This window comes from Notolabrus celidotus, chromosome 16, assembly GCF_009762535.1.
Source record: "Notolabrus celidotus isolate fNotCel1 chromosome 16, fNotCel1.pri, whole genome shotgun sequence".
NCBI lineage: Eukaryota > Metazoa > Chordata > Actinopteri > Labriformes > Labridae > Notolabrus > Notolabrus celidotus.
In genome coordinates this window covers 18,519,486-18,544,995 of record NC_048287.1, presented here as the reverse complement: position 1 = coordinate 18,544,995, position 25,510 = coordinate 18,519,486, and the positions used below count along the sequence as shown (strand labels likewise).

Here is a 25,510-nt window from a genome sequence, read left to right as displayed (position 1 = left end):
ATTTCTCTGTGCACCCTCGCACCTTTTAGGAAATAATGGCAGCTGGAATTAAACGAAGAATGCTAAAAGACCTGCAAAGTGTCAAATTAGCAGCCAATGAGTTACATTTTAGTTTCAAAGACGCCTGTCCATATCTACAAAGACTAACATTTGCATGAAAGCAGCTAATTTAAACAGATAAAGAAAACCAGTTTTGTATTAAAAGCAAAACCCTGTTTTGTATGTAAGGCAAATGTCATAAAATGAAATAAAGTCGTCCATGTGTGTTTAAGGTTGTAGTTTGTTGTTTTATTAAAATAATCTTTCTTTTTTAAAGATAGATATACTTTATTTCAGACCCATAGGTCCATATTAGCACAAGAGTAATATAAAAGACTAAAAATAAGTAAAATACATGTCAAGCAAGAAATAAAAAAATCATATGACAACAGTTTACACATTCATTTTGATTAAAGAATAAAAAGGCATTTGTTCCAATGTTTCAAAAAGCAAGAAAAATACCCTGTGTCACTTAATGTGGGCTGAGTGAGCTTCCTTAAAATTTCATTTCCTGAATCAGCCAAGAGACACATATATGTATACATCAAATCATGAAACGTAGGGACATTGTTTGATACAAACATAAAACTTGCACTGGTCCATCTTGGTAGTTTAAAGAAAATTCGATATGCATCATTATATGCTACCTGAAGCTTTTTCATTTTAGCTCTACTGTAACTGCGCCACAAATGAGCAGTATAAAGAGGAGTACAGTAAGCTCTAAAAAGCTCTGTTTTAACATTATCTGTGCACACAAGAAATTTACGTGCCATCATATTAGCCTGTGCATAGTTTACAGCACTGTCGCTTCAGATCATCATCATCATCATCATCACATAAGTCATTTCTGATAAAGCATATCACATGGAATCAACCATAGACTTACTGTATATATTTTATATATATACTAGCTCGACTCTTCTCTTCTGTTGTCCCTAAATGGGGGAATGCATCGTCCTACTCCATTCGATCTGCAGAGTCCCTCTCTACTTCCAAAAGACAGCTAAAGACCCAGCTCTTTAGGAAACAGTATGCACTTAGCTAGACTGTTCTCCACTGTTGTCCCCAGTGGCAGATCATGTCTTCCAGCTAAAGTTGACTCACACTGTCCTGCTCTACTCTGGGAATCTGTGTTCAGCTCTTGAGTGACCCAGCACTTGGTACTTTGGTCATTATTGTGGTGATGGTAATTCTTGATGATGATAATAGAAGGTCTTAAATTGTTTGGTTGCTTCATTGTAGATGTTCCTTATTTTACTATATATATATAAAAAAGAAAATCCTTATTTACTTCTGTGCATTGCCTTTACACTTTTTGGCAGTACCTGCATCCAAATGGACCTGAAGAACTTTGTTACTCTTACTGATCTTGTTTCCTCTTGTCTAGATATTTGCTTGTGTTGTTCTTGTTCTCGTATGTACGTCGCTTTGGATAAAACCGTCTGCTAAATGACATTGCTACGTAACAATGTAACAAAGTAAAAATGTAACAATGTAACAAAGTAACAATGTAACGATGTAACAATGTAACAATGTAACGATGTAACAATGTAACAATATAACATTTTACAAACTGTCTATGGAATTAACCCATCCTTTGATTTGGACTACGTATGATGTCACTTCTTGTACGTACTTACGTTGGATGCACGCAGCCCTGACGTGAGTACATATAGCAAGCTCCCGCCCTCTTTCCCTCCCTTTCCGCTTACCGACGTAAACGTGCCTAAGGTGCTCGGTTCTTCACCCGAAGCTAAGGCCCGCAATCCGGCGACTAGCACCGTCAATATTAGGCATCCAACGCGACAAATATAAAATCCTACATCTACAATGGCCTCCGTGTCCGAGCTCGCCTGCATTTACTCTGCTCTGATCCTCCACGACGATGAAGTACCCGTCACCGTAAGTGTCCCGGTTTACCCCTGACAGCTTAGCCTGTAAATACATGTAAACTGGATCCACCGGCGTTCTGTTCTGGCAATGATAGCCCTAAATATACAAGTTTGATGACGAAGACCATCTCATTTAAATTGGGCTGTCACAAGTTTGTGCGTTTGAGTTATAAGAAGTCCCAACAATCTTATTTGCCGGCAAAAATGGCGGCATGCGTACTGCTAACGTAAGGCCACGTTTTAGTACCAGATCACAGTTCATGTCTTGTGTTTTAGGAGAGAAATATACAGCATGTGGCCCTACTTGTTGTTTATTGACACATGTCTTCGTCGTTTAAACTATCTTTTGGAGTTCTAGGTGCGTCGCTCACTAAGTAATAGGTGCCAACGAATGCTAAGCTAATAGATCAATAGTATATCGAATGCTACTGAAAGCTTTAGACAGGTTGTAACTGTGACACACGTGTGGATGTGTGCTTAGCTTCATCTGCCATAAAGCAACAGACCTTTGTAATGCTAGCTGAACCAGTGAGACACACGTGGAGGCTGAACATCATCAACATGACGTGCTAACCACTGGGTAAACTACGATGTAGCACTGATCAAACCTAGTCTTGTTGGAATGATCTGTCACTGATGGGATTGCATTACTTCCCAGTCAGTATAAAATGTAAGTAGTCAGTACTGACTAAAGATGTCTTCAATGTTTCAGTCAACACACAATGAACTGAACTATATAGGATTTAATAAATCCAGATTGCAGAATGGCTTTAAGTAGTCTCTTTTGATCTACACAGCATCCCTTCAAACAGGCACAAATAGCATGTGCATTCAATGGCATGCATGAAACATACAAACCCCCTGAGCCTGGAATAGTTTTTATTTGCTATACTGGTGTTTATATTTAAGGGTGATGAAATAAATGTGTAACTAATGTTGGGTCCCGTCTGCAGGAGGACAAGCTGAATGCCCTGATCAAGGCTGCAGGAGTCACAGTGGAGCCTTTCTGGCCAAGTCTGTTTGCCAAGGTGAGTGAACAACACAGATATGTATATGTATATATAATTTTTTTAGTCCAATGTACTGGTGTTGAGGAACTTCAAACGTTTGAAGGGTTGGTGCACATTATAAACTTACAGCAGTTCAAAATGATGACATCTGTTGATCTAAAATTTGATATTTTAGCAGCTTTCAAGCAGTTTGACTGTCTGCTGTGAAATAGTACCCTGTGTTTTTTCTTCAAATAGCTCACCTGTAAAACTAGATCTATGTTTTCTGAGACACTTCTTACTTTTCTTGTTATAAATACATGGGTTTCATGTCTTAAAATTTGCATTTTATGCTCAGTAAAAAATAAAGACTCAAGCCCAGGTTGAGAAGTGACTGCTGAAAGATGCCCCCTCACCTATGAATGAATAAGATGTGATGATGAAATAATTTACTGTGGTCCTTGTAGGGACTGTTTCACTCTTTAGCTTTCAGTCTAACTCAGTTTAAATTCTCAGTGGTAAGGTCAAAAGTGAGATGGTTGTGGTCAAAAACATATTTCAAAGTGAAAAATCACAGAAGTCAAGATTATTGTTGACAATTTCAGGCAATCAAAACATGGAAAGCACCAGTAGGATTGACTTCAGATTCTTCAAAGGATCTTTGAAATGAACATGACCCTAATGTGACTATTCATGAGGAGTTATAATTAGTATAGGGGTCTACTTGGTAAGCACCACTTTTTACACAGACTTGAATTGTGGTCGGTGTGTTCCTCACCAGTCTTGGGCATATGAGTAGTCAGACGCTGACATGAGAATTTGTCATTTTGCAGGCTCTTACCAGCGTTGACATCGGCAGCCTGATCTGCAACGTTGGAGCCGGAGGTGGAGCCCCAGCTGGTGCTGCTCCAGCTGCTGCTGGAACCGCCGCCCCTGGTGAAGCCCCAGGTAACTGCACGAACTCTGGTTGAAATCTAGAGAAGTTTTTAAACAAAAAAATTCTGATAAATAATTTAGGTTTGTACAGTGTGCAACACCTTTTGCTTCAGGACTTGTTGATATGATGTGATCCCAGGCTGTGCCTTTTTTAATCTGATGATATTATTATACTTATACTTTTATTTGTATGCCTTTTTATTCTTATACCTTGTACAAAGAGAGCACAGTTTACCAACTCAAATTTCTTGTGTTCAAGCATACCTGGTCGATAAAGTGGATTCTGATTCTGATAAAGTTAACTTAAGTACTTACCAAAAAGAAAGCCAGCAACACCAACAGCTGACTCCTTTTGGTCATTATGAAAATGCTAATCTCAGTTTTGGCCCTGTTTAAAAGTTAATAATAGTTGCCAATGCGAGTACCTTGAATCTTATGACTTTGTTAACCATACTTTCTTTTTTATCCTACAGCCAAGGAGGAGGAGAAGAAAGAAGAGAAGAAGGATGAGTCTGAGGAATCTGACGATGACATGGGATTCGGTCTCTTTGATTAAATCAGCTGTTTTTGTAAAAACACAATAAAACAACAAAAACACAGCTACCTTCCTGAGTTTTTTTTTCTTCTACACCATGAATAGTCTTGTGTACTTCTACAAATATTGCTTATGACTTCTAAAAGAATGAATGTAACAGCTATTGATGGGGGGGGATTCAATACACATGACACTGTAACTAGTTTAATTAAATGGAAGTTATGGGAGCTTAAAATACTTGTGGAGGGAGTAATGGTACATGCAGAAAAATTCAGTTGGTGTTGAAGGATATTAAAGGTGAAGCAAGGAATTGGATTAGGTGCTAACACTGATTTCTGGTCCTGTCAAACTTATGGATGCAGATTTGTTTGTCATTCACAATCTGTAAGGACAAAAAAAAAAGTGACTTCTTAATTTCAATGGCATTGCAATTGTGGGTAACCACAATGTCCTTTTGAATTTTACATTATTTGGTTATCTGTTACAATCCAGAAATACAAAGATTGTGCAGACAGCCTCAGCCTCAAGAATGTTGGGTATATGAACAACTATGAGACCAAATATAAAATATATTTTTTTACATTTATAAAGATTATAGAAGTTAAAGCTGCTGTGAGGAACTTTTGATTTATATCAATTTTGGTGCCCCATTATGGACAAAGTGATACCTCTTATCTCTTGTTCTGCAAAGTAGTGTTTTCAACAAAAACCTCACCCTGCTGTCTTTTAACAGTCAGATTTGTCCCTCAATGTGATTATTTGCCATGAAAACAGCCAGAAAAAGGATGTTTCTAAAGCCAAATGTCATTCATGTGGTCTGACACCTACCCCCTCTGAGTGGTTTAAGGCATTAGAAATGACAGCAGAGAAAGTATCAGTGTTTATGGTTTTTTTTGCTTTTGAAGGTCATAAAGAGGCATCAGTGTTGGTTTCAGTCTGTTTCTCAGCTAGTGAAAAACTCCACATAGTGCCTTTAAACAGTCTTTGTACAAATAAAGAAAAAAATATAAGCCTACCCTCAATGTGTGAAATTGGCATAGTCTTGTGTGTTAACTAAAATATCACAAAAATCAATTAAATGGTACGTAATTTTGAATTAAACCAATATCTAAGACGAATGATCTCCTGCTTAGCTATTATGAACTGAAATAGTAGAGTGGGTCGTCTCCTCTCAGTCGAAAAATGATGGTTCGATCCCCAGCACCTACGGTGTTTGGTAAACGGTGAATTAACGACGGAGTACAAGCACCATATTAGAGAAAATTAAACCATTTAGAGAATAAAGTTGTGTTATGACTAAATAATTAATTGAATAATGCTATTAAGAGGAAAAAGGCGTAAATGTATGAGAAAAGTTGTGCTTCTTCGAGAAAAGGGTCGCAATTTAACTTTTATTACTGAACAAAGCCATTCACTTTTCAACATTTGACAACAGTTTGTTGTCAGCCTTGGTAAACATCAAGGTAGTCCATTAGTGCCACGTGCTGACAAACAGTGCTAGTTTACTTGATAGCTGCACCCCTTTCATATCAATGTAAGGTCCTGGAGGCTGACGTCACATGCTTTCCCCGAACCAATGGATATTGCGAAATGTGGCTGGAGCTTAATTTTACGTATCAAATAACGCAAAATGTTACGTAGTGGCATATTCACAAAGTATTTTCACGTCGTACTGTAAGCATCAGTTTCCGTAGTGTAGTGGTTATCACGTTCGCCTCACACGCGAAAGGTCCCCGGTTCGAAACCGGGCGGAAACATGTTTTCAATATTTTTGTAACTTTAAAGGGTAACACATAGAGGTGCATATGTCTGTCCAGTGTAATCACAACATGAGTCAAATGTCCTGTATGAAAGGCTCGGACATTCTCATGGGAGTAAGGGGTTAATAATCCTGCTCTGGCTCTGGCTGCATGCACGAGGCATTACTTCCTCCAGCAGTTTTATTTGAGTCGCTGATGAAAATTAAGTGTTCTCATTTCATTTATGTGTTGCTTATGGTGTGTATACCTTTTTCCCCAATCCCAGTGCTCTAGTTACTCACTACTTTTGCTTTGAAGTCAGCTCATGAATTTCCTTCTCTTTTCTGAAATATGATCCCTAGGACAGTAAAGTCTGTAGTTCTGTTTGTCTCAGTGATTTAGCCGTACCTGGATATCGTGCGTCTCCACGGTTGAATGTGGAGCAAACACAGAGCAGATTTCACTCAGATCAGGCCGTTCATGATGGCTACAATTCTCCACCTGAGCACCCATGGCCATATCTTTAGCCCGTGTTAGAGGTTTTTGAAATGAAGAATGATACGTATCTTTTGAAATGTTCTCCCCGTTTCCCACTCTGCTCAAACATACCAACATTCGCAGTCCAACCCGAGAAAGCGTGTTGAGCTACCTAACATTTGTTTAATTCCAGATGAACGTTTCAAACTAAGTTGTCTGTGCCTGGAGTAACTTAGTTGCTGTTTTTATTCCATGGTAGAGATTTCAAGTAATGGTTTCTAGATAAGAATATAGAATGTAACAAAATGTACTTCTTGAATGCACTCATGCTTTGTGAAAATACAAAGTTTTTGAGAAATTTTAAAAAGTACTTTGAATACTTAAGTATTTTCTTTTTGAGGCCACAAAAACCTTTGAGTTTTAAAGCACCAAATGTAAACCTTGTCCAAACGGTGTGGACTCAACGAAAACAATAGAAACATGTTAACATGCCAACTACAGGAACATGCACCTAAAGCTACATATCAGTCTCAACTGCTCAGAAATGAGAACTTTACGCACACATTAAGTAGCCTATTTACAGAGGTTTGTTTATGGGGAGTTGCTTTTGGTTCTCCATCCACCGGACAGAGTGCAGTTCACTGTTGAGGGTATCAGAATCAGAATCAGAAATACTTTATTTTTTATCCCAGGGGAAATTTGCTCAATACAGTTGCTCTTATACACAATAGAGTAAGAATACCAGATTATCAATATAAAGTAGGAATAAAATAAGAAATAAATACTACACAGAATACTTTAGAATACTTTAGAATAAGATATGTACAAAACTGCATAGGATGAAAAGTAAGTAGATTGGATTGATGACACTCCTCCTCCCATGCACTGCAGTTTCAGAAAACTTCTGTCTTCAGTCTGCAAACTGACAGTCACTTTCATCCATTGTTACAGCAAGCATCTGATATGATTCAAAGTATGCTGGGATACCTGGTGAAAGAGACCATACTGGCGGTATTATTAGAAAGAGAGGATAACACACATTTCTCTTATGATAACAGTGTTTTATTTGCTTGGTTTAGCAACTGTACATGTGACTCCTTCCTGAGAATACTGCTCACCCCAGGAGAGAGGGAACATGGGGATGGAGAGAGGATCTAGAGGGAGGAGAGGAAGTCACAGCTGAAGGGAAGGATGGGAACAGGAAGACAGAGCAAGAAAAGAGAGAGGGGATAAAAGTACAAATAACTCTATGATATAGAAGTAGAAATATTGGGAAAAGTATGACTGATAAAGGTGAGTACACCCTTTTTGGTGACCAATCTGAATTGTAAAACAAATATGAAAAGATACTTGTTTTGGGTGCATCTATCACTGATTCTAGACTGCAGTTTCAGTCCTTTAGGTTCAATATTATATTTGTCAAACTATATTTATGAGAAAACTATTTTGAGCATTTTGATTAACATTAAATAGGCACAGGGTGACCAAATGTAGAGTATCATCAGCACCTCTGCTGTAACTAAAAAACATCCTCCCTCCATCTCTTAACCCCCTCCCTCTTCACCCCTCTCCCTTTTTCACACATAATTTATGCCTCAGTTAAAAATATAGCTTCTTTGTATATTTACTATGCAAGTTAACTTAAAAAAAAGTGGCCTGTGACATTTAATTTGTTCTTCAAAATGTAACCTTTATATTTGTTTTGTTTTTTGCAATCTCTTAGAGCCTGAGATCTAGAAAAATAAAATTAAAAAAGAGATGAAATATGACATTAATGATATTTAAATCAAAGATTTTTGCCCATTTCAAGAGGGAGATTGAAAGACTGACATAGAGACAAGCTGTAAGAGTCAATGCTGAAAATAAAAAATAATAATTAATAATGGTATAAAAGCATTTTTAAACAGTTTTATCGCATCATCTTCATTTTCCCCTTCCTCCTGGCTCTTCAGTTCCAGTTGTTACATCCTGCGTATATGTAAAGTGTTGTTAATGTGGCAAATATATGTCCGCAAAATACCTCTGCAGTCCTTCATGCGAGCCTCAGAAACCTTTGAGTCATACAAAAAATGTAAAAGTAGTAATGGATGATGCTTTAAAAATCTCGTCTCTGGAGGATACATGATTGGAGAGAGGAGTGTTTCTCTGTATACAAAAGCAACTAATGCGACAGAAATTACAAAAAAACAACAACACTGAAACATGACCGTCGCCAGAGAGAAAACAGAAACTATGAATGTTTGAGGGAAGAGAAGAGGGAGCTGATTGTTTTAGTCATGTCTGCTGTCCATCAGTTCATTTCTTCATCCATCTATCTCTGATAATCCATTCAGAACGTTCTCTTCTCTTTGTGACTTGCTTGTACTGCACTCTCTGAGTCCAAAGTGTCAGAAACTAATGAGGGCGGGGCTGGGTGATCATCTTGAGCCGCGATTGGTCGATGACATCCAGTAGGTTCTTGGCGTCGACTGCGAGGGCGTGAGCTGCCATAAGCATCTGTTTCTTGTAGTCTTTTTGTAAACTGTACACAACACAGAGATAAAAACAATCAAATGTCACCATAAAGAAAGCAGAATGGGTTAGACACTTCTGATGCATTTATCGAGGTATCCACCTTGTCATGACATACTGCTGGGCCAGTTTCATCTTTGATATTAACTCGGCCAAATCTGAATTCAGCAACTTCTGGGCCATCTCAATCTGTGAGGTTGCAAAGATAATAAGTCAATACCCATCTCAAAAACAAGAAAAACACACAACACTTTAAAATGAACAGAATAAAGCTTAAACAGGCCATCAGATTCAATCTGAGTAGTTTTTTAACAAGTCAAAAGAAGTTAAAAAAGTTAAGAAAAAAATACCATAATGTATGTAATACATTTTTGTATACGTTGTTTATAAGTTGGTAGTATAAAACCATCAGGAGCTTTCCTCTTTGTCCAGGTGAGTAGTTTTGATCTCTATTAGTCATTATTTTGAGTGTGTTTGTGTGTGTATGAGCAAGTGTGCATGTTTACCTCTCTGTGTGTGCTGGCTGGCAGCACAGGAAGTGTCTCATCGACTGTTGCTAGCAGAGTTCTCAGTGCCAGACCCACCTCCTAACAAACACACACACGCACACGCACGAGCACGCACACGCACACGCACACGCACACACACATACATTTCTCCATCAGACTTCAGTTTTTTATGATCTATTCAATCTGTGAGTTAAGGTACATGTTTAAAAAATGTTAAGATCAGTGTCACACATAAAAATCGGCTCCACAGAGATCTAACAGCCCTATGACCTTTTGTTAGAGGAGTGAACATTAAACCAACCTTAACCATGGGGACGTACTCCTCAGGGGCTGCAGGCTGAATCCTATTGGACATCTCAATCACAGCTTTAACCAATCCCGTCACGTTCTCATAGACTTTGTCGTTTGAACGATCCAAGTTTGCGGTGGGAGGCGGGCTGATCTCCTGCGGCTGCAGCTGGACCAATGAAGGAAGGACAATGGATTATTAAAAACATTATACAGTCTTTTTTAACTATTTTTTATGAAAAGAGGGGTGTAATAAATACATTCCTAATAAAAACTGCACTAAAAGTCTTCATCAAAAAGCTCTTTCAGCTACTCAGGTCAACAAAGGTGACTGTAGTTACAGTGATTGAACACTAGGAGGCAATATTGGACTAATTTTACACACTTGCACTCGAGCAGCAAGTTAGTTTAGTCTACATGCACATCTGTCTACTTACTAGATACCTTTACTTTACTGCTATAACAAAGTAGTCTGTAGGGATGTTAGTAAAGTGTGATGAGAGGACAAACAGGGTCTCTAGTGACACACTCAAACTGCATCAAGTGGCAGACTTCACACAAAGATCTCTGAATACAGGTTTAATTGTGGTTTACAAATGTTTCTTTTATGGTGCTGTATAGCCATTTATGTGAAGACATATCACACTAACATGGCTGAAGTGATTTGTCTTGAAATGAGAGAAAGTTAAAAAAAAATAAAAAAATCTTCAGAACACAATCAAGTGTCTGTCAGCAAATACATCCGTCATCTTCTTCTGTTAGGACCTCAAACTCATGAAGCGGTCTGAAGTGTACATTCAGCTGTTTGTTCTTCTGCACAAAAGCAATAGCCAGTGAGCAAATTGAAGTAGTTTAACTACATGTAGCTATATTAGTACATCTATACAACTACACTAATGAAACTAAACACCTTCAGATGCAATGGAAGACACACAAGGATCAGTTTTAGTGCTTTAAATGATCTATGAAAAACATCATGTTGAGTCTTTACCAGAGATTTCTTTCTAACACTCTAGCTGTGTCTCTAAACGGCCTCTGATGTGTAGCATTTACTACTTTAAATGGAAAAAGTAAAACAAGGTGACTTACTTCTATTTACCACACTTTAATTTTTATTTTAATTTGGGCTGTTGGAGTTTTCAGTGACATCTCTTTCACTGTCATCGTTTTGGACCATGAGATCATTTGAAAGCCATGTTGAGATTTTTTGTCACAAATAATAATAATAATAGTTCTGAATGTCAAGTATTAGCTTTTGTGCTCAAATGTTGGAGTTTAGTGTCATCTCTGGTAAAGATAAATGACTTGAGTACAATTCAGAAATCTTCAGAAAGCTTCTATTACTATGCTTCTTCTACTATGGCTTCTACTATACTCTAACAACTAGCTCTACTATGACGACAGACACACAAAGATCATCTTACCCTCCACGGCTATGGAGAGGTTGAGGAGATGTAGGGGAAGTGAGGTTGGGTGGATAAGGGTTTGATAAGAAGAGGTTGAATTGGGGATCAGGGAGATCGTGCAGGGTGGGGAATGGGTTCGACAGAATGAAATGTGGATGCAGAGACGGGTCAGAAAAGATCATGAAAATGGTACGATGTTAAAGAGAGATGGGCAGAAAAAAAATGGAGGGATGTCAGTGTGAGTGGGGGTGTAGGAGTAAGAGGGGAGGAGAAAAAGGACAGCACATTAGGCCAAAGCCAAACACAAGCTGACACAACATGCAACTCATTAGCAAAACCCTTGTGTCATAGTCAACATCAAATAGAAATGCGAGAATAGAAATACCCAAACCAAGCGTGCAGGATTAAGAAAATCAAATAAAAGAAGCTAGCAACCTTTTATAAGTGAAAGAGGTAAAATAACAGAGCAGTAAGGGAAATGTATTTAAAAAAAAAAAAAAGGTGTATTGCATGTGTGCGATTTACCTTCACTCCCTCATTGTAGCTGTCAATGGGGCCGAGGCTGGCCAGGTTGCCTAAGTGACAAGGAGCTCCAGGGCGAGGTGGTTTTTTGGGAGGTGCTACATGTTCTGATAAAACAAAGAGTGTAACAACATCATGAGTATGAAGCATGCTAGCATAAAAACATACAAAGTATTTTTCATAACGTTTGCGTACCAGCTTAATAGATGAAGTAAAAAGTATGCTAGCGTGCTAAGAAATTGTCTTTTTGTTTGTATATAGTTTGCCAGTATGCTACGTACTGCTAATATTGTCTGTATGAAGAATGCTTGTTTGCCAAATAATGCTAGTATTATCCTGATGACGTTTACTGGCATACTAAGGAATGCTTGTTTTATCTATATGTTATCTGTTTGCTTGTGATGGAGGCTAACAGGAAGGCTATATATTTAGGTTTTAAAATCAGATACCATTTTTAGAAATATTCCTCTTCTGAGAGTAATTAATTGTTATCATGTAGATTTATTCTATCATATTTTATTTTTCTGGTATTCATCTGATCTTATTAGATGATCTTAATGATTTGTTAGAATTACACCATTACACCAAATATTGATTTAAATTGTTAGTAATGGAGTTAATAATGAGATTAAAAAAATGTTTATTGGGATTTTTTTTGGGGTTCTGACACTTTTGGATAATTAAATATGCCTTGGGTCAAATTGACCCAGGAACATTATTGCTGTTCCCCAGAAACGAACATAACAGGAGGGTTAATTTAATTGTAATCATTTTATTTTGATTTTAAGTATTTCATATTACTATCCTCTATCTTGTTTTATTCTTGTGTCATGTTACCTATTGCTGTTACTTTCTGTCAAACTGTTCTTTTATGAAGCATTTGGGCTGCATGATTGAATGTACGATATTTGCTATATGAATAAAGATGAGTTGAGTTGAGTTAACAATGTAAGCAAGTGCAAGTTCTCTCACCTGGTTTCCCCACAGGCTGGTAGATATGTTGGCTTCCTCCCTGTTCAAGCACAAACACACGTCAACAGACTAGATTAATGCTGGTTAAAGAATCACAACAAGAGAAAAAAAGTGAATGTTATCACATAATGCATCCAAATTCAAAGCTGTTATTTCAAACTGTGAATTCCCACTGCTAATGTTGCGACTCAACTACAGTTGACACAATGTGAAGATGCAAAAAAAGCTTTTTGCTTAGAAGTTCACTCTGTTTTAGGATATTATAACCAACATTTACAGTAAAATGGGACTGAGCAGTCTTTGCTTCTGGTCATAAAGTTCCCATGAGCCCTCTGTGGTCATGTGGTTGGTGTGTAGGCAGTACCCTCTCTGGCACTCCGACAGAAATACTTTCACTCCTTCTCCCAGACACTGTGTTTCCTCTGTCTCTTTCTTTTCAGCGGATTTCTTTCCTTTTGCCTCCCTCATCCACATTTTCATTTTCTATCTAAAATTTTTTTGCTGTAAGCTTCTTTTTTTCCCCTCGTTTGGATCTGTTTATCTTACTATTCTTCAATCGGTGTGTGGAGTCCAACGACACCACAATACCAACAGGTGAACAACATATTTTCAATGCAAGTATCAACAAACACACACTGGCATGGTTACTGACCGGTGCTTGTAGTGTGCCATCCTCTCGGTCGATGCTTCCTCTGCTATTTCTGGACTCTGTCTTCTGCAGGGACAAAACAGAGGGAAAAGGTGTTTCAGACCCAATAAATCCAGGTGTTGCAAGTTGTTCAAGTTCTAAGTAGTTCCTTCTGGTTTTATTAAGACCAAACTGCAAAAAAATAGAAGCATCACAAACAATCGAGAAAGAAAAAGATTACCAGCAAAACGCAATCTCAGAATACAACCTTTAACTCAGACCTGAAGCATTTAGAGTTTAACCTGCACCGACTCAGAAACTTAACAACATCAGTAGACAGCAGAGTTACAAAACTTGGTCCCCATTGCGCTGCTAAAACTAAACTTCCTCTATTTCCCTGTTTCAGTACCGTATTGGTGAAGCACGCCTTGAAGAGATGCATCCTGGGAGAAGAGAAGCTGAAGAAGACAGGAGGAGGAGAGCAGAGAGTGGAGGCCATCGAAAGAAGGGCAAAAATAGAGACAAAGTATAAAAGACTAGGATGGAAGTGAAGAAAAACTCAAGACATAGGAGAGAGAGGACTGATAGAGGAAAGCTGAGAAAGAAAACTAAGAATGTAGAGGATGGTGCAGCAGCTGAGAGAGGCAGAAAAATTGAGTCAGAGAAGAATGAAGGGGGAGGAAAAGACACACAGAGAAAGAGAGAAAGATTTTCCAGAGGAGGAAAATCTCCACTGAGCCACAGAGACAAAATCTTGGAGAGAAAAAGATCCAACTGCCTCTCTGTTTCTCTCTCTCTGTCTGCTTTTCCCTCCCACTTTTTCCATCTCTCTGCATCTCCCTCTGTTTCTCTCCTCCTTTTCTCTCCCCCTCTGATGGGTGAGGCCGCGTTCGATCCACCCTCTCCGTGGTCCTTGCCAATCCCACTTCCTTTCTCCCTCCTTCTGTCCTTAACTCCTCTCTTAATCCTCATCACAAACTTCCATCTCTTTCTCTGAAGGCCTCGTTTACATTTTCTCTGATGTTTCTGTTTTACTTTCATGTACAAAATCTTTTAAAACATCAAAAGTTAATTTCACCTAAACCACTCAAACTGCACTAAAACAGGCAGTAGACAACAGGGGAAGAAAATACTGAGATATAAAAGATCCGCATAAAGTTACAGAAAATGAAAATACTCTTGTTAAGTTCATAAATTCCTGATCTTAAGTGTAAACTTTACTGTTCTGGTACTTCAGCACATATTTGGCATAAGTTTCATAAGCATGATCCAAATCAGTCTGAGTGCTTAAAGCAATCAAATATTGATTCCCTTTCATTTTCTCCCAAAGGAATAAGAAAGAAGCAAAAAAACGTTTCCCCTGGATTCTCCTCCTTTGTCTCAGAAATCATTTATAGCACACAAAATAAAAACATCTGCTCTTGTCTGACCAAAATTCAATATTGTTATTGGTTATGAAAAGATTTCTTGTATACAAAATGGAAAGTTAAAAAAAGTGATGTCATTATCTTTAAGTTGTGTCATGTTAAGTGTGTTGTGCATGGATAAAAAGAAAACCAAATCCATGCCACGTAGTAGAATAAATATTGAATAAATGGCTGTGAAGTATTTGTAGTGTTATGAAGGAATTACAGAGTTTTAGCTTTTTAACTCACTGCAAAATAAAATTGTTACTGAAAACTTCTTCAAAGAAGAAATGATAAAATAAGAGGCTACACCAAACAGCTTTTATAACCACACTGTGAAAAATCCTCTAAATATTTATTTTGTGTTGAAATCAGCTGAGTGTCACACTGATCATCAGTGATCCTGCACACATTTTACTCTATTTTCAGCAACTAGAGCAGTGACTGTATCAGATTAGAGCACAGTAAACAAGAGTCTGGTTTGACTTTCTTCACACTGGCTTACTTGTTTGCATGAACCAACTTATGAATCTCTCCATAGTTGTGTATCAGAGGCAAGGGAGACAGGTAGTGATGGAATATTAGACCTTCTTTCGTGTATCAAGAGTCATGATTCAGGCCAGGAAACAAAGTCTTCACCCAGTGGTTACCAAAACAAAATAAGATATCAAGGTTTCAGTCTGGCAGGTCGCTCCTGAGAGATTTCCTGTCCTGTGGAGCTATAAACGTCTTACGATATTGGCAAGCTGACGAGATTTATCAGTGGCGGATAAAAAGTGAGGACAGGACTCCCTATCACTCGTCTCTGTGCTTTTCTACACCTGGCTCATAAACCAAAACAGCCCATCAACAGGGGAGAAGAAATACTCTGACCTGAAGAGGAAAGAAAAACAAACTTGTTTTGCAAAAGTTCTCAATTTGGCGTCTTTCGGGGAAAGTTTCTGTGACCAATGAAGGAAATTAAGCAACACTGAGCCAGTTCAAAGAGCTTTTGTCATTAATCTGGCAACAACAATCCATAAAAGATGCTTTACTAAGTCAAAGAATGTGATGAAATATTTATTTTAAAATTATTTTCTCTCTTTTTAAGTTGACTGTTTCAGTTAAAGTTTTCTTGATACCATTTTAGATGGGGTTTTAACATATTTTTCAGCAACAATTCTAATTTTCAGTAAATTTTAATATTTCAGCACAGATTAGGAATACTACCACAGTTGAATTAATAACAATCTAGAAAACCAGTCTTTATCTTACAAACACCTGCAATGAAATAAAGCAAATCCTGTGTGTTATATCCCAACACATGAACAACTCAGCATGAGCAGGTTTGTAGGCAGCTAGTGCTAATGCTAATGGAGAAAGATCTCAAGTTGCCCCAGGAGCAGATCCCCTTCCAGTCGGCTGCAACAGCTACTCCAGAGGTGTTTTCTTTCACTCCGACATGGAAACAGTTACATTTTTTTATGTGTAAGGAGAACGTTTCCCTGGTTACTCTGATAAATGTTATTTGCAGAGTCATGTTTCCTCTAACTTTTCCAGCAGAGGTTTTGAGATTGAAGTGTTTGGATGCACAAGACAGACTTGATGTGGTTGAAAAATTCCCTGGAGTTTCCCTTTAATGGTCCATTTGGGAAAAAGTTGAAAATATGGCAAAGGACAAACGATGAAAAAGAACATAAACATCTTTGTTCATATGTTACCATGAAGCTCTCCTCCTGCTCCAGCCACCGCTGGTCGTCCTCCATCTGCTGCTGCTGCATCATCAGCCTCTCCTCCATCATAGCATGGCCGACACATCCACTGTCCTGTAGAAAACAGTTATCGGCTTTTATTATGTTTGATTCTTTGAAGTTTCATCAAATATCATCCAATGAATTTCAAAGCTGCTTTCAAAGAATTGAGTTTGGAAAAATAGGTTTAAGGACAGCAACATAATCCTGTCAATCATCTTCAAATGCTGATCAGAGATTTATCAACCAGTGTGCTGATCTTACATACATAATAAAAATCCTAGCAGGGATTAAGTTGCCCTTTCAAAAATGTTCCTGACTGCAGTAACTTTGTTCCTATGCCTGAAAAAACATTTTCTCCATATGGTTAAGGCTCCAGCATCATGTTACCGTATGCTTAATGTAAACGAAAGTGGCTCACGCAGACTCATGTGAAGGTGGGACCTTCTGTGTGTTGTTTTAAGGGAAAATCTGGTTTAAAATGTTCTGCTGTATTACTTAGACCAGGGGTTCTCAAACTTTTTGGAGCCAGGGACCCCTTACAGGTGAGAAAATTGTCCAAGGACCCCCTCATAATTGTAACACAGATTAAGCACATTAGTGATGTGTCATGATCAAAAGCTCTGAAAAGAGCCGAACTTCCCATCACTAAAGCACATGCTTACTACCATTTGAACTCTTAGATGCCCTTGAAACATTTGTATTGTAAAACGTATCAATGTAAATACTTCAGACCTGTACCATAGTGATAAACAGATAACACTTCAATTTGAATCAAGTAAATACCACTTGTATACTTTAAAACAGAGGGTCATTTCATTCCTTGTGGACTCAACATGACAGCATTTATACTTTTCAAGTAATTGATCTAAAACGCTTTCAGAAAATTAACAGTAGCAAGACTCACATATCCCTTCCAGCCACCAAATGGTATCATAACAATGGTGTATATGCTGTTTTGTAATGACACAGCACAATTTTATAATTCATTAGAAATGTATTCAAATTATTTCACGGACCCCCATGCTATGGTTCGCGGCCCCCCAGGGGTCCCAGGACCCCACTTTGAGAACAACCGACTTAGACATCATCCTTCGACTATATTGATGTACTTCTTGTGTGTTCCAAGGAGCTGGATTCAGTATTGCGAGAGCTGATCAGTAAATTCCAGCACTTTCTGGCACATACACTGTGATAACACTGCATTTGTTGCACTTGTCAAATGTCTGCTACCAACAATTTCTGAAGTATCATAACATGATATTTCTGTAGCACTTCCATTCATATCTTTTCTGCATCCGTTTGTCAATTCATACTTGTGTAGATGTATAAATTTATGTGTGTGAAAGTGTGTTTACCTCCACATTAGGGCTCCACAGTGCAGTGTGTTCAGGTCTGTGCTGGTTCCAGGAATCAGAAGGAGGATAGCTGCCTCCCACTCCTCCCACACCACCATGGGCTGATGGCTGGAGGAAGACAAACAGAGGAGGAGAGAGGAGAAGATGGTCAGATTATAATAAAAGTAGAGAATGGTGAAGTAATGTCGACAACAAAAAAAGTGTTATTCAAACAAAATGGATCTAATTCTAAGGAAGTCTTAAGAGGCTCCAGCTTTTATCCTTATATAGAACTAACTTGCACAGCTTTGATTTTGTAGTGGTATCTTGTTTCTCATTGTCATTTATCAGATTCAGGAATGTTGTTGAAATTTGAAAACAAATGTTGGCTTTAAGGAGAAAAACTGTAAAATCTTAACCGAATGTAGATCAAAAAATAAACGAGACGCAACTTTGTCTTAAAAGTGCATTATTCTGATATAAAATAAAAAATAAAATCCATCAGAATGTTCCAAAACCTCCATGATATTTGCAAATGTTATCGCTCAGTCCTGTATTTGTTTATATTTGAATACAGATAAAGCCACAGAGCTGTTGAATAATTTCAAAAACACTCCTGATTTCACATGATGCCTCGAAGAATCATGGGAGTTCTTGAGCTGCGCTCCAACTACTCTCAGTCTGACGTGTAATACATGCAACCAAAATACATAGACTATTATTCCTTGTGATCTGATCAAGTTTGGCTTAAATAGCAGTTAAAATGATGTGCTCCTTATAAGGACAAGAGAGACAGAGAGAGTGAGTAGCTTATGCTCTAAGAGTTGGAGTGTGGCTGTGACTTGGGTACGTCTGTGTGTGTGTGTCTGAGTGTGTGTGTGTGTGTGTGTGTGTGTGTGTGTGTGTGTGTGTGTGTGTGTGTGTGTGTGTGTGTGTGTGCGTGCGTGCGTGTGTGTGGCTTTCAGCAGTACAGGAAATGCCTGCTGTCTGCTTGGTTTATGAGGAGAGGAATAAGTGCACTGAGAGGCTCCCTCGTTTTCTCAGCCTTCACGTTTCTCCTTCTGACTCTGACACGAGCAGCACACGTCTGCTGTCCTTCAACACACTTTGTCTTCTGTATTGAGAACATGGAGATCAGTTTTATAGCTATGTTGATCTTCCTTAGAACCGGACAAAATGTTTCCAACCCAGCAGAACAGAAATGTAATGGTGTGTTTAAAAGATTTGTGATCTCTTGTAAGCCGCTTTCCTACAAATTGACCGTGCATTTTAGATCTATATATTTATAGAAAATGCAAAAGTCATGGTTCGTACCCTAAATTGTTTTTCTAATTTAAAGATAAACTCGTATACTGTTACTTATTTAAGAACAAAAATTAAGTTCATTTCAAACATTTTTTAAAACCTCAAGGCTCTCTATTCTTGAACACTGCTGTTACCACATAAAACTTGGTGCAGCCCATAGACTGTATAAAATATGGATGTAGTATCCGTGACTTCACCCATCTGTTTCTGAAGCTCTGTTTTGAGGCCAATCGTCAGCGGCAGCCATATTGCTGCTGTTGAGTGATTATGACGTAAAGAGGCGGGCTTTGAGCCTCCTAGCCAACAGCTGCAGTATTCCCGCCTGTCAGTCAAGTCAGCTGTGCCTCTTATTGGAAGACTCGTAATCTCAATATCTTAAAAAAATTCACTCCCGTATAGTGTGTGCCGACCGAGAAATGAGTTATCCAGACTACACTCGTCTTTTGTACCAGACTGTTAACATGTTTATTTCTGCTGTAAAGATCAGCTTTTTTAAATTGGTGTGTATGTGGTTTCCGGTACTTCTGGAGCCAGCCTCAAGCGGATCCTCGATGAACTGCAGTTTTTAGCACTTCCGCATTGGACTCATATTTTTAGACTGGAGGTTGCCGCTTGGTGCAGCCAGAGTAAATAAGAAGCAACAGAGGAGCACAGTTTTCTTTGTGTGTGGACTATGTAGAAGAGAGTGTGTGTTTGCTGTACCGGGAAGTGGTTGAGTTGGGGGCTGGAGAAGAAGCCTTCACTGGAGCGAGGACTGGGGTAACCTGGTCTACTGGGCTACAGACAGACGAATATAACAGTTTGTCAGACACAGAAAACACAATAATCAAATATAAAAAGACAATCAGGGCGGAGTCTCACTTTAGGCGGTGCTTCATCAGAGCCTCCAGAGTCCCAAGACACCGTCACTTGTCTCCTCATCTCCATTCGTTGTCTCTCCTCTTGCTGAAGCTTCTCCTCTTCCAGTATGGTGCTAGAAAATGTACACACAAACAACTCATCTCAGTGAGGGTAAAACAAGTTTAGGGCTTGTGCTCCCTTACTGGTAAAAGTCCTGCATTGAAATCACAAGTTCAGTAGAACAATGATTGCACAGCATATTCACAAAAAAATGTACCTTGTGACTGTTACACTGTTTTATGTTACAAATCAGGGGGCATCCAAATCACTGGACATCCCCTGTGGACAAAGCTGTCCAATTAACATTTTTACTGATCTTGTCCTGTATATATGTCATGTTTCCCAACAAAATTGCTCATGATGCCTTCTTTTAACAGTGAAATGTATCACTCACTTTGAATATTTACAAATTAATTTGCAACTTAAGCTGTTCAATTGCAGTGTTGAGGTACAAAATCCAGCATTTCCCTCTGATGTGTAGCAGAGTTATAAAGTCTGTTTTGAACAACAACTGGTCAAATATTAGCCTCATTAATCATTATGATCAGAGGAGAACTAACAACACCTACAATCACAAGCAAGCCCTCTAGGGACAAACAGGCAAAAACAACGTGGTAATTACCTGAGTTGTGTTTTGAGCTCAGTGAATCTCGGCCGCTTGCTGGGGTCATACGACCAACATTTGGTCATCAAACTGTAGAGAGTGGGAGGGCACTGTGGAGGCATAGCCAATCGCTCGCCATTCTCTATCCTGCCAATCACGTCATTATTCTTCACCCCCTGGAAAGGCTTTATGCCGTACATCAAAATCTCCCACATACACACACCTGCAGAGAGACACAATAGAGGTTACTCCTTCTGACAGATGATAACAGTCATAAACTAATGTCAGGCAGTCTCTCTTCAAAGAGAGTAACACAACAGGCGTGCACGCTCAAATGATCAGAACTCACCAAACATCCACACGTCACTTGCAGAGGTGAATCTCCTGAAGTTGATGGATTCAGGAGCCATCCATTTGATGGGAAGTTTACCTTTAGAAGCTGAGACAAAGACAAAAAGAACAAGCTCTGATATTTTCAATTTATGTTGCTCAGAGGGATGGAGTTCAAAAGAAGACACTGTTTTTATAACATTCCCACATGTGTATCAGGTGATTGAAGTCAACTGCAGTACCCTCATGTGACCTTTTGATGGTGGTAAAGTACCAGTAACCAGAGAAGTTGGTCACATGCACCAGACAAGAATTGGTTAACATGAATAGACACAGAAAACTGTAAAAAACAGCTGCATGAAAGCGTGAAATCATTCCTTTAGTACCTTTGTAATACGAGCTGTCCTCCATGTATCGTGATAGACCAAAGTCTCCGAGCATCACACAGTCCAGGGATGAGACCAACACATTTCGGGCGGCTATGTCCCTGTAAGCCAACAGAGACTGTCATTACGCCTGGATCATTTCATTTCCAAAGTAAAGCATCACCAAAAAGTTGGAAATACTGTTTCTGAAAACCATGTGTATCTTTTCAACACTAAAAACCAGAGGCACTCCATAAATGTTCACCTCCCACTCACCTCCTCGATTCAGATTGTTTCAAAATAAGTTAATCCCACTATAAAATGTTGCTCTAAATATTGTTCTCTCCATGTATTTACATGTCCAGTTAATCCTTAATCCTCCAAGCTTGCGTGTGTGTGTGTGTGTGTGTGTGTGTGTGTGTGTGTGTGTGTGTGTGTGTGTGTGTGTGTGTGTGTGTGTGTGTGTGTGTGCTTGTGTGTATGAGTGTGTGTATACCTGTGTACAAAGCGTTTACTCTCCAGATATGCCAGTGCTGTGCTGAGCTGGTAGGCAAACAGAATGAGCGTAGCTAAATCCAAACTATACTTCCTCACCTGGAGGAACGAACGCAACTGTGGACAGAGAGAGAGAGATGGAAAGAGAGAAATGTTGGTGAAGTGATGCACAGAAGAATTGTATATGGTGCATTAGAGATAAGATAATCCTGCATTGATCCCTAAGGGAAATCTAGTAAGGAGTTTCACTATATCCATGCTTACCTCTCCAAGAGTACAGAGCTCCATGATGATCCACACAGGGTTTTCTGTGATCACTCCGATTAGCTTCACAATGTGGGGATGGTCAAACTGACGCATTGTCACTGCAAGGAAGACAGACACACATTAAAGCACCCAGTAAATTACAAATGAGTCATTGTGTCATCATAACCCAAAGCTGATACACATTTAAAAGTGTGATCTCACATGCTTCTTGCAGGAACTTTTCTCTGACACTGTCTGACGTACAGTTCTTACACGTCTTAATGGCGACAGGTAGAGATGGTTTGTCCTGCAGAAAACAGAACATTAAGTTGCATGATAGAACAAAAGGAGGTCACAACATCTATAGTCACATCCAATAAGATAATTACAAATGAACTTAAATATGTGATACAATGAGAAGACAAAACTGATAGCATATGCAGAGACAAAGGCTTGACTTCAGAACTCTTGATTCTTACAAACTGCCATATCAAGTCGGGATATTTATGGCCCTGTTGCGCCTCATCTACAATGTGTAAGTTACTCAAGTAGGTGTGATGGTGGGGTGATGTAATTCTGACTCTGATCCTCCCTTATAGGTAGTAACAGAATCAGAATGGGAGGAAGACGGTGGCTTTGTGTGTGTGTGTGTGTGTGTGTGTGTGTGTGTGTGTGTGTGTGTGTGTGTGTGTGTGTGTGTGTGTGTGTGTGTGTGTGTGTGTGTGTGCATGTCTGAGTAAGTGTGTGCGGCGCTCCTGCTGTGTGTTTATAAGCCATGCCTCTCATGCTTCCACAACCCTATAATGTGATGTGAATACACACACTGGGATACCTATATTATGCTGTTTTGTAATAACTTATCGTAGTATCATCATAAATACTTGAACTTTTTTTTAATACATACTTTTATACATTATCATTGGTTGTTTTAACCATCTTAGACCCAATTACCTTAAAGCCAGAAGCCCTTTGAACACCTTCTATTGCAATACATAAAAAAGTAACATTCATTTTGGTTCCTTCACAAATATAATTACTAAGTATGTATTAGCTTTCTGAATATATGGGACTATGCTTGTGAGTGTGTGTGTGTGTGTGTGTGTGTGTGTGTGTTTCTACATACCGGGCTGTTATACTCTCCTTGGTGTACATCTCCAAACTGACCCTCTCCTATGCAGCGGCCCAGCTCTATCCTGTCCCTCTGGATCTCATAATCCCGCGCTGAGAGAGGAGAGGAGAGGAAAAAAAGAGTTAAAAAAAGGGTGGGGGACGGAGTGAAGTATATCTATTAATCTGTCATTTTTTACACATTGGAAACACTAAAAGACACATCCCATCTGACATGCTTCTCTTAAACCACATGGATGGAGCTTACCAGGACAGAGCAATCTGGATGTTTTCAAGTCGACTGTTATAATCACAGAGCAGAAAGTTCAAGTGTTCAATTTTTGTGTTTTGATTTTTGTACACCCCACCCAATGACAATAAAATTAAGACAAAATAATATTAAAAAAAAGGTATGATTGAGGTATGTACATTTAAAATATATTCCCTCCCTCCAAAACCTCTAAGGAGACAAACCCAAACTTGACGTGCACATTCTTACACTTCAGATGAAACACACCCACATAGAGCAAATCCATGGAGCAGTAAATATTTGTAAGTGCAACTATAACTTAATAATACCCAAAAACTACATGCAAGGCAAAGTCTTTTCATCAGATCATTTTTTTTGGCTTCTGATAAAGTAAAAAAAGGAGGGTAATGTGGTAAAGGTTGACTAACTGAGCTGTACTTAGTGCATTTTAAAATGAACATACATTTTTAGATTAGAATAGATTAAAAAGTGTTCGGTTTGGTCCGTCTGCAGCAGACACCTCTTTATAGTCAGTGAGTACGTCAACAAGAATCTGAATGAATAGGGTGTTTTTGCAACTATAAGCTTCAACAGGTCAACATTGACATTTATTCATGTCAATATTTCATGTTATTTAAACAGAGGTTAAAGACAGCTACCGAGCATCTCAGCAGAAGAGGACTCTATACTGAGTTCAAGAGGTTTACAAGACCATCTGAAGTCTACTTAACTGTTGGACTGAGTAAAGCTCTGCTGTTTGACACTAACAACAGATAAATACAAACATAATAAACACAACAAAGACACAGCACGTTCCATTAAAAGGAAATTATCTGCAATACATCTATACACGCAGGAAATTAAGAATTGCTTCAGACACAAAAGAAGCCACTGATGACTGAGAAAAAAAATCCAACCACTATAATAAATCATGATTAAGAAATAGAAATGTCCAGACCAGCATGATGATGAAATGAGAGCCCAGCCCATAAACAAAGCAAAGACTGTGAGGCTGTTTGGATCCAGAGGTCTGGATAGACTTCATGTTCCCAAATTCTGATTAACGAGGTAACATCTCACGTTGTTTATGGATTGGCCATCCCTTTTATTTCCAACACAAGACCCAAAGGAACTACCAAACACCGCTGACCACAAGCCAACAACAATGTGGGTGCTTAGCATCTCACTCTTCTACTTTTCTTTGCCAGGTACTAATAATGAAACCAAACCGTTTATAACTATTAAAAAACATAACAGCTGCTTACACGTGAGTGAGGTAAATCAATTTGAATTGGTTGAATAACACAGTAACTTGCAGAAAGTTTCACCAGTTGGTTTGATGTGAAAGTTTGAAAAGGTAGTTTGTGCCTGGCAAAGAAAAAAATAATCAAAACCGTAAAACCTCGATGTTTATTCAGAAAGAGACGAAGAGCTTTACCTTCAACTACTCCATAGCAGACTGTGTTGGCGATGGGAGAAAGAAGAGGAAAGAAAGATGAAGGGAGTGAGAGAGCCAGAAAGTAGCTTCAAGATTGAAGATAGCTCAGATAGCAAACACATGTATACAGACATATCATAACTCATCCATTAGTGAATTAATCTGATACATAAGTTAAAAGAGCAGGGTTGCTATTTGCTGATTTTTGTTATACAGCTTCATTTTGACAGTTACAATCTCAGACACAGAGAAGGAAAATATGTCAGATGTCTGTTTAGAGGAAGTAACAGGAAGAAGGAATACCAAAAAAGCAAAGGGAAGGAGACAAAGAAGTGAAGCCAGACGGAGAAAGATAGAAAAAGACTGCGGTAAGAAAGGAGAACACAGTCTGTTTGCAAAGTTGGCCACGCAATCACATGAATTATTTTGGCCTTTTACTCTCAGAGCTCTGGCTTCACTACGCATTCAGGATTATTTTAAAATATATGAATGAACTGGACATATGTAAGGTGAGTCAGGCCGACTGGAGTTAAGAGTTACAGCCTCTCTGACCT

At 38.7% G+C, this 25,510-nt stretch overlaps 2 protein-coding genes and 1 non-coding gene across 12 annotated transcripts in view; 2 read left to right on the top strand and 1 right to left on the bottom strand.

The window, feature by feature from the left end:
* The first annotated feature begins 1,728 nt into the window (after positions 1-1,728).
* Positions 1,729-4,459, top strand: rplp1 (ribosomal protein, large, P1). Its single transcript, XM_034705479.1, has 4 exons — positions 1,729-1,941; positions 2,885-2,959; positions 3,754-3,868; positions 4,330-4,459. Exons 1-4 carry the CDS (start codon positions 1,870-1,872, stop codon positions 4,410-4,412), a joined length of 345 nt encoding a protein of 114 aa, XP_034561370.1. The 5' UTR covers positions 1,729-1,869; the 3' UTR covers positions 4,413-4,459.
* A 1,616-nt stretch (positions 4,460-6,075) lies between these two features.
* trnav-cac lies at positions 6,076-6,148 on the top strand. Its single transcript has one exon. It is a non-coding gene; the product is annotated as a tRNA-Val (tRNA).
* Positions 6,149-7,647: 1,499 nt separating this feature from the next.
* Positions 7,648-25,510, bottom strand: part of LOC117827883 (focal adhesion kinase 1-like) — a 69,982-nt gene continuing 52,119 nt past the window's right edge. For 2 of the 10 annotated variants that reach the window (XM_034704723.1, XM_034704725.1), the window contains 21 exons: positions 24,957-24,977; positions 23,537-23,569; positions 23,285-23,382; positions 22,384-22,468; positions 22,180-22,280; positions 21,917-22,032; positions 21,442-21,542; positions 21,075-21,164; positions 20,744-20,948; positions 20,083-20,194; positions 19,924-19,998; positions 17,938-18,045; positions 16,550-16,654; positions 13,468-13,530; positions 12,816-12,855; positions 11,847-11,950; positions 11,340-11,348; positions 9,929-10,084; positions 9,625-9,705; positions 9,222-9,307; positions 7,648-9,128 (listed from right to left, as the gene is read on the bottom strand). In XM_034704723.1, coding sequence (XP_034560614.1) covers positions 9,002-9,128; positions 9,222-9,307; positions 9,625-9,705; positions 9,929-10,084; positions 11,340-11,348; positions 11,847-11,950; positions 12,816-12,855; positions 13,468-13,530; positions 16,550-16,654; positions 17,938-18,045; positions 19,924-19,998; positions 20,083-20,194; positions 20,744-20,948; positions 21,075-21,164; positions 21,442-21,542; positions 21,917-22,032; positions 22,180-22,280; positions 22,384-22,468; positions 23,285-23,382; positions 23,537-23,569; positions 24,957-24,977 — 1,916 coding nt within the window. In that variant the 3' untranslated portion in view covers positions 7,648-9,001. The remainder of the gene's footprint in view (positions 9,129-9,221; positions 9,308-9,624; positions 9,706-9,928; positions 10,085-11,339; positions 11,349-11,846; positions 11,951-12,815; positions 12,856-13,467; positions 13,531-16,549; positions 16,655-17,937; positions 18,046-19,923; positions 19,999-20,082; positions 20,195-20,743; positions 20,949-21,074; positions 21,165-21,441; positions 21,543-21,916; positions 22,033-22,179; positions 22,281-22,383; positions 22,469-23,284; positions 23,383-23,536; positions 23,570-24,956; positions 24,978-25,510) is intronic. The other 8 variants (XM_034704726.1, XM_034704727.1, XM_034704731.1 and 5 more) reach the window with 5 other exon arrangements.